The sequence below is a fragment of the Tetrao urogallus genome (assembly GCF_951394365.1).
Source record: "Tetrao urogallus genome assembly, chromosome: Z".
NCBI classification, from domain to species: Eukaryota; Metazoa; Chordata; class Aves; order Galliformes; family Phasianidae; genus Tetrao; species Tetrao urogallus.
In genome coordinates, this window is record NC_136816.1 from 71,945,644 (window position 1) to 71,955,358 (window position 9,715).

The 9,715-nt window shown below is 35.9% G+C and overlaps 1 protein-coding gene across 1 annotated transcript in view; it reads right to left on the reverse strand.

Moving 5' to 3' along the window:
* The window catches only part of RIT2 (Ras like without CAAX 2), a gene marked incomplete at both ends in the record, with an annotated part of 185,676 nt that extends 176,171 nt beyond the window's left edge, over window positions 1-9,505 (reverse strand). The window contains one exon of the mRNA XM_079548697.1: window positions 9,403-9,505. Within this exon, the coding sequence (XP_079404823.1) occupies window positions 9,403-9,505 (103 nt within the window). The remainder of the gene's footprint in view (window positions 1-9,402) is intronic.
* Between the last annotated feature and the right edge of the window lie 210 nt (window positions 9,506-9,715).

A 9,715-nucleotide genomic window follows, 5' to 3' on the forward strand; every position in this document is an offset into this window, starting at 1 on the left:
CTATCCTTTCATCCCCCACCTCATGTTGATAGTGGGAATTACAACTAGTTGCAAGGGCTTGCAAGACCTTGCTCTGGATTTGTTGAACCTTGTGATGTTCTGCTGGCCAACAGATAAAGTCTGTCTAGGTCTCTGAATGACATCCCTCAGGCATTTCAATCACATCACACATCTTGGTGTCAATCACAAACTTTCTGAGGGTGCACATGATCCCACTATCAATGTAATTGATAATGGTATTAAATAGCCCCACTCACAGTACTGACCTCTGGGGTAAATCACTCATCCTTGTTCTCTGTTCAGACACTGAGACATTGACCACTATTGTCTAGGTACACTTTTGAGTGTGTTCTCAGAAAAAAAAAATGGAAGCTATGTGATTTGCAGCCTCCTGTAATGTCAGACATTTAATAACTTTTAAGAACTAAGGTCAATTCACATTTAGAAAAAATTCAAAAATGGTATTTTGTCTTCAACTATCATAAATACAGATCAGTACTATTTGACAGATTATGATGCAAAATCATTGCTATAATTTACATCAGAAAATCCACTGAAAGTGTTGTAAATGAAAGAAAAGTATAAGACATTGCACTTCAACACATCACAAGAGATACCTGGATTATTGTGATAGACTGTTATTTTTTCTCCCCTAGTCCCAGCAGAGACGTAAAGTGTCTCTAGCATGTATTTTTAAAAATAAATAGATATTATAAGGCCCAAAAAATACACTTCTGCCTCAAAAACTGTCTAGATAATCTATCATTTTATGAAGAACTCTAGTAGACTAATTGTGTGTGATGAACAAAAAAGTATGTATAACATCAGTAACAAGAGTTTCCACAGTATAGAAAATCCAAAATGATTATTTTTTTTAATTTAAATTGAAAAAAAAGCTGAGTCATTTCTATTTAAGAAAGTTAAAAAAAAATCTAAAGAAAAGCAGAAATTTAGAGTTTATCTTATGTTTTTTTGCAATTTCAAAAATAAAGCCCTACTGATTTGAAAGCAACAGAAATCAAGAGAAGGCTGACCAGCAGGTAGAGGGAGGTGATTCTGCCCCTCTAGCCAGCTGTTGTATATATTCACAAAATAAATTTTAAATAAATGATATTCACAAAATAAATATATTCACAAAATAAAAAATATGGTTTCCAAGAAAGAAGTTAAACAACAGCTCTACTCATAGCTGTAGTCAGCGTACACTAATAAACAGTGTACATCAGCCTCTCAGTTGACTGATTAAAGATTCTGTTTTTCCAAACATTATGAAACTCACTTTTAAAACTTAAGAACATATTTTAAATTTTGAATTTGGTCTCTTCAAAAATATGTGGATTGCTCCAAAAATAATGTCTCCTATTTTTTTTCCATGGAAACTGCAACAGATGCAAAGAGCATAATGACAACATTTGATAGGGCAAATGCTCAGCTGCAAATCACTATTTTTCAGCACTGTCATTGCCATTAGCCATACATTTTTGTCAGCAAAAATAAAGATCCACTTAATGCCAGCAGAAATGACCCACTGTCACTGTCACTACTAGTGAAACACATCCCACACTGACTCACAGCACACATCCCACTGGTTGGTCTCCATAAATGTTCAGCAAACATCAACAAATGTTAATGGGTGCAATTTTCTCTGCATAGAGGAATTCAGTTCCACACCTTTGCTTCGCACACAGTCCATGCCAGACACTGTTATATCAGACTGCCCCTCTGCTGCCATCTGTCACACATCAACAATGCAAGAACACTTGTTGAGAAAGTTCAACGTCTTCTGTTATACCACCAACATTTTATGTGATCTTTTTTCAGGATATTCATCGTAGTGCTTGAAACCAAGTGATTTCAACCACTGTCTCCACAGGAATTTATTTACTGGATAGGCATTTTTCTGGCAAATGACTGTAGCTCACTATAAGGTGTCTTCTCACTCTCTGTGAATCTGAGACACTGCGCTACACTAATCTCCAATATGAGTCAGTGGAGCTGTGTTAGACTGCTTCCAGCTTTTACTAGTTTTTCCTCATGTTGAAAACAAACAAACAAACAAACAAATAAATAAAAAGTCTTGAAGGAAGCTAATTATAGTTAATTAACACATTAAAATTGAAAAATGATTAACAAAGGTATGGAAATAAGTAAAATGGAAAATATGGACCAAAAAAGAGAGGAATCAGTAAGAAAAGGAAAATAAATTTATTTCCTAATCATGCTTTCAAAACTGGCCCTAATTTGGGGCCATCCATTTGTCATCCAAATTCTAGCAGATAACGTGCTGAAAATATTGCAGATGGTTCAGTGCAGCAGGAGGGGTGGTTTGGATGGGAAACAGTTCCTATGGCTGCCTCAGCAGATTGCTTTCAGCGAAGATATTGACAGTGCCCAGTCACTGTCATGAAATAGTGCTTGTTCCTTTATTTCTGTCAGGGCCTTTCAAATGGCTGATCTATGTGTGATTGAAATCAGGAGGATCTGTGAGATCTGAGTTCAATTCTTATTGTTGCCAAACAGCCCCAGAGTTTTCCTGTCTCTGTAATGACAAGCATTATGATTGAGAAAAGCAGAGCAGGGCACATCTCGATGAAATTTTCAGTGTGTAGGTAAAATTATCTTTCAATAATTCACACTGTAAGAAGATGATAAATTAAAGTATTATTTTGCAAACTTTAATCTCTTCAAAACATTGTTCATTTAAAAGAGGTCTGGATGGAGGTGCTCAGTGAATGAATCAGTTCTACTGACAGAACAGAGAGTAGGTATTTGAAAGAAGTAAACTAACAAATCTTTTTATGTTCTATGTATACTACTGCCCAACAGATACATCAGGTAACTGTTATTAATTGGTTTACCACCTCAGCATGCTTCCTGATATGCAGAAACCCTCATAACTTAGAGGATGAACTATAGCCATGCGTGAAGGAGTGTTAATGATTTTTTTCTAACACAACAAACTTTTCCAATTTTGCTTTTAAGCATATATTGAAGGAGATATATTGTTTTTACTGAACAAAGGAAGTGAAAGGAAGATCTCATACATCTTTAATTACATATTTTAATGCTGATTTTACCATTTAACTCATTACCTCTACATTAAGAAATTCTAGTCCTCTTCTTTCTCAATTTTCAGAAAATGTTATATAGATATAGATATAGATACAGATCACAGAAACATACAGAATTACAGAATCACAGAGTTGTAGGGGTTGGAAGGGACCTCTTGAGATCATCTAGTCCAACCCCCAATAAAGCAGGGTCCCTGCAGTAGATTGCACCAGCAAGTGTCCAGGTTGGTCTTGAATATTTTCAGAGCAAGAGATTTCACAGCTTCTCTGGGCAGTCTTTCCTGTTCTGTCACCCACAAAGCAAATAAGTTCTAGGTCATGTTCATATGGAACTTTCTGTGTAACCATTTGTGCCCATTGTTCCCTCTCCTGTTGCTGGCAACACCAAAATGAGCCTGGATCCCTTCTCTTGACTCCTGTCATTTTTATGTTTAAAAGCAATGATAAGATCTTCTCTCAGTCTTCCCTTTTCCAGGCTGGACTATCTCAAATCTCCCACCTTTTCCTCATCAAGGAAGTGCTACAGGTCCCTAATCTTTGTAGCCTTCTGCTGGATTCTTCTGGTAATTCCCTATCTTGAACTGGGGAACTGGAAATGGTACCCCAGATATCGCCTTATCAGGACAGGGTAGAGGGGGAGGATCACCTCTCTTGACCTGCAGGACATTGAGGTTCTTCTCCACAGATCTAATTTCCAGCAGGCCAAGGCCTAGCCTATTACTAATGAATGTTTTTATTCGTCCTTAGGTGTATAAACTCTGCACTTGCCTTTGCTGAACACCTAAAAGCTCCTTTCTGTCCAACAGAACACCTATTTCTTGTTGAATGACAGCAAAGCCTTTTGCTATGTCAGCCACTTCTCCTATCTTCATATCTTCAGCAGACTTGCTGAGGGTGTACTTTCTCCCTTCACTCATGTCACAGATTAGTATGTTAAAAAAGGCTGGACCCAGTACCAACCCCCCTGGATAACACTACTAGACAGATTGTTAGAATATATTACAAGCCTTTTTTTTTTTTCTTCTCCCCCCCCTCCCCCCCCCCCCCCCCCCCTCAGACAGAAGAAGAAGGGGGGGAGGGAAGGGGGAGGAGCTAATTTTCTTAGCAAAGATGAGCGTCTGCATTAATTGAGCGTCTGTATTGTTGTTCCACTTAGAAAAAAAAATGGAAAATTTTACATTTACAAGAGAAGAAGCACAAAATTGGACACCAAAAATTATGCTTTGACTTTGGAAAGGAAAAAAAATGTTTTCCCTTAACTGCAATCCACAGCCTAGTCACTCAAAAGTCTACATTTTTCAAGTCAGCTCATACTGAACAGTAACTTAATTCTCCTTCTGGATATTGGTTTGGCTCAGAAGATAACAGAATTCCAGCCTCTTTCCATTGATCATTTTTACCGGGCATCTGGGGAAACACAGCTGTATCTTACTGGGAGAATACTGAGGATAAGATAGTGGCAATATTGGACAAGGAAATATGTAGTGAAACTGTAGTATAGTCCTACAGCGTAAATATCAGCGTAAATATAAATAAATATTGGGAGCTATTGGGAATAGGTGAACAGTTGGACTGGATGATCTTTTAGGTCTTTTCCAACCTTGGTGATTCTATGATTCTATGATTCTATCAGGAAGGAGAAGAAAAAAAGAAAAAAAAAGCAAACAAAAGACCCATCTACTGAGTAAATCTGATGAAATTTTGAAGTGTATTCTAGGATATTTAGCCTGGTGTAAGATGTGTATCAGCAGAACCAAATATTACTTTCCATTCTCAGATCAGTGCAACCTCTTACTTTACTCTTCCAGTGTAGCCTGCATCACACCCTAATTTATCTCCAAGCGATTAACAAATAACTGAAATGAATCAATTCTCCAGAATGCATTTCATGATCTGAAAAGCATCTATATTTACTGCAAACTCTGACTACTAGGATATGCTTGAAATTAATAGACACTGAATTTTCTTTATCAAATCTGAATAAGTGGCAAAACTAGTCCAAAAAAGCAACTTGGATCTGAATCAAAGAATAAAAGCAAAATTATGCACTTAGTCTAATTCCTATTACAGAAGCTCATGCATAACAAAATCATTATTGTTTTTATACATTTTTGAACTTATTTTGTATGCAAGATCCTGAAACTAATCAAATGAGTCACTTGTATTTGTAGAAATAGAACATTTAACAGCAACAGCAACAAAGTAAGATGGAAATAAACAGCAAAAACATTTGCTAAATTTGCTAAACAGACCAAGAAACACTTTTCTTCTCTGTCTGCCTGAAACAATTCACAGAGAAAGCTTCCCTTCCCTTCCCTTCCCTTCCCTTCCCTTCCCTTCCCTTCCCTTCCCTTCCCTTCCCTTCCCTTCCCTTCCCTTCCCTTCCCTTCCCTTCCCTTCCCTTCCCTTCCCTTCCCTTCCCTTCCCTTCCCTTCCCTTCCCTTCCCTTCCCTTCCCTTCCCTTCCCTTCCCTTCCCTTCCCTTCCCTTCCCTTCCCTTCCCTTCCCTTCCCTTCCCTTCCCTTCCCTTCCCTTCCCTTATACTTTAATTAATATTAATAAATAATAATACCTAAAAAAATAAAAAAAAATCAGAAGACCACTTTCATTCAACTCAGCAAATGTAAGTATGTTTAGATCATGGAATAATACAAATAATATTTGGAGGATGCCTTTATAGTAATAATTTTGTAATAAATTTTCATGTAGCAAAGGTTTTTCTATTTTATTAACTTGCTTGGTACACTAATTTTTTTTACTCCTTTTGGAAGTTATTCTACATCCCCTCAGTTAATCGTTGCTATTGTTTAACAGAGAGGACAGGAATTAATTATTGTTATTAGTGTAATTATCTAACAAAATATAAATCATTAGGACTTGGCTTCAGGATTTAGGAGCAATTGTGTATGTGCTTATAACTGCGAAACAAAGATGGAACCAAAACTTCAAGCTGCATAGACTAGGAAACATGATAGCATCAGGCTCATCTTTCAGATGTGAGCTAAAAGGGAATTTGTAAACAAAATCTGTTTCAAATACACAAGAATTCTTAGGGTTTAATTTTGTCAGTCAACTTGAGATAGGTTTGAACAGTACAGGGTTACCTGAGATTTGTCATAAAACCAGAGAGGACAGTATCAAAATGTTTTTTTAAATGAAAACACACACACAATGAATATTAGAAATATTTAATTTCAGTATGGAATGTAGTCAAATGAAAGTCAGTGAAAAAAAAAACAACACCTTTTTTCAAAGTATGCCTTTATATACTTTTTTTTTTTTTTTGCCCATTTTATATTCTTTTATTTCATTTTACTTCCTAGTTCTAGCTTTATTTTTATCTATCCATGCAGCAAATCTATGACAAAATATATAGGTGTGCTTGATAATAAATTAGTGCACTACTCTGAAAAAAAAAAAAAAAAATCAGAAAACATTAAAGGGTTAAATCACTCTATGGAATCTGTAATATCTAATAATGATAGAGAAGTATCTTTCCAGGTGAATAACTTTGTACATATTAACTAAACACAGAAATCTGTTCAGAAGTCTGATGTTTTTGGTGTGTTTTTTTTCTGGAGTTAATTTTGAAATGTTCAGATACATAAATCACAACTCTTAAATCACTGTCTGTCTACACATTATTACTCTTCTGTGGTAGATTTCAGATACGAATGTGCTGAGCTTAACTTCTATTGCCAGCTTTTGTGGAACTTCTACTTCACTGAGTAGATCAAATAACAAGAGATTGACTGTCATCCTGTGTAATCTGTTATCTTGGAACATACAACTGAAGGAATAAGACTTAAAACCCAAGGCAAATACTCTGTAATACTAACATCAAAAGGACATCCACTACTGGTGCCCTCTTCCTCATTCTTACCTATTCTGTCATATAATGACTACTCACAGCCCATCAAAATGAATGTGAAGTTTTCAGTGAAAAGACCTCTATATGTACAGTATGAAGTCACACAGAAGAGGGTGGGAAACAGGAGGTCAGATTAACCAGGGGATCCATTAAAGTGAACTATATTTATGATAAAATGATGCTTTCTAAAATTTCTGTGAGTTGGCTCTTAAGGAAAATTATTTTCTTATTTGAAGTATTTAACACTGAATAGAATGACGTACTGAAAGTCTTTTATCTAAAAGAGATTTCCCACTCAGAAACTTAATCCCAACTGTTACTCTTTTTATCATGGCTTAAAAAGGGAAGAAGAAATTAGAGGAAGGACAAACAAGCTAGGATATTATCAATATGTCATCCTATATATAATTTACGTATCAAAATCAGAGATGTAAATCGAACTTTTTCTCTCGCATCCCTATTCAATTCTGATGTTGTTACTGTAGCTGGACACATAATTTCCTGGACAGTGGATGTAGGTCATCAGGAAAATGTAGCCCTCATTTCAAATAATATAAATAGTCTTTCTGGACATTTTCCATTTTTAATCTGGTGTAAATTAATCTAGTCTGCACTTCAGTCAATCTTAATCAATGATTCACAATATTACATCAATTCTTTATTGCAATTCGAGCAGTAGGGATTATCTCAATATTACACTGAAGTGTTTCATACCCATTCCATATTGGAAACTCCTAGTCAATAAATGACAAATTGTCTTCCTCCTTTATCAGTTTCTTAATTGTCAGATCTTTTATTCCCTCCCCCACCTTACCCCCCCTCAGTTTATCTCAGATTTTCATTAATCCCATTGAATGTCATGACTAGACACTTCATCCCAGTGTTATTTCTCTAGATCATACAAACATCCAATTCTTCTTAATTATCTGACCTTTCTCATTTTCTGAGATGCGTCATTATCTTGCGTAATCTACAACTCTGAGGGGTTTAAATTCATTAATTCATCAGATAAAATTTTCTGAAGAATGAAATAATAACATTTGAATAAACTCTTGCTTATCTCTTTAAACTCATGCTTTAAAACTCTTATAATGCAGGAAATGGAAACAAACTTTTCCTCAATGTGTATGTAAGTTGGATACTGTGATACTTTTATAATATGAGTATGGTACATTTTGCCTTTTTTTTTCCTTCAAAAAAACATGTTTCTTACAAGAATATGTTTGGAAAAAATTGCTGCCATCTTTTGGCTACGTTGAAGGGGAAAAAGGGGGACATTATGTTGAAAGTTCCAGCAGACATCCTCGATAACTGCTTTACTATGGACAAGTTAATTTGAAAATGCAGAAAGTTACTCTCAGATAAACATCCTTCCCCATTTTATATAGCGATCGTAGCATAACACCTGTGCCAGAATTATTGCCTTGGTTAAGCAGTAGGGAAAATAGCTGTCACTGAAAGATGTGGCACCGACATTGAGGATAAACATAACAACAAAACAGAGGTAACATATACAGACAGAAAATTATATCCATTTGCCCTGTTTAATCTTTTATATTTGCCACCTTGTCCTGTTGTTTGAATAGGAAATAAAACTTGTTTTATCTACACAATTATTACAATTTAGAATTACAACTTTCTTTATCCTGAAATTTATTTGGAATCTGTTGTATTATTATTATATTACTTTTTCTGCTTATTTTCTTCTTTTTTTTTTCTCTCTGAATTTCCAAAATATATAATTAAATTATTGTTATGTATTCAGACCAATACACTGGTTTTTGAGACGTACACTGCACATTCTGTAAAGTCTTTTTAAGAATAGAGAATACAATTGTCAGGGAGAATAAATCAGTGATAAAATCTGGGACAATGAAACATTGTCCAGGGAAAATAATGACGTATCTTGCCAGCACTGGATTTTATTAAAACATGCTACAGTTTTTCTTTATCTCTTGGAATGAGGCTCAGACAAGCATTCTGTTACTGATGGGACAGGAGAGGAGACCAACACCAGCTGAGCCATAATAGTACTCAGCAAAAAGTCAGGAGTTGTGGGGAAGAAAACAGTCACTGTAGACATCCTCCACACTTCGCACAGTACAGCTGACTTTGCAGTTAGTAACATTTCTGCTTGGGCTCAAGGGCCAGCAGGCCAACAAGTTACATTCACACTATCCATCACCTCTCAGCAAGTGACATGAGCACTTACACTAACAGCAGCGAACTGACCACTCTCTCCTCCTTACAGTGGAGCCAGGGATTGTTTTGCAAAAATAGCTAATTAAAAAAAGGCTTATAATATCTCACTCTGTAACAAATTAAGCTGACTCATTGCCCCAGCCACCAATTATATTTAAAAAAATGAAAGAATAAAATTCCTCATTAATCATTCTTCCTCTTTCAACTTTACATTCCCAATTCACCCTTTCTCCCCAGATATGCTGCCATTGAAACTTACCGCTTTTGCCAACTCCCCCTGCTCCTAGCATCACCACCTTGTACTCTCTGGAGCTTGCTGAAGAATTGCTGGAGGAGCTGATCATTTTCTTTTCTAGCTCCATCTTGCACGAGGCAGAAGAAGAGAGAAAAAGGCAAGAAAAAGCAACTGGCAGATGCTGTCTCTGATCTTAAACAACTATAAGAGCTCTGTTAAAAAAAAAAAAAGAAAGAAAAAGGAGAATGGAAAGGTATAATACAAGAGGTATGATTTATCAGCCTTACACTCGCTGCAGTGCCTGTGTTAGCTGGAGAATGTCTCATAGCAACCACTT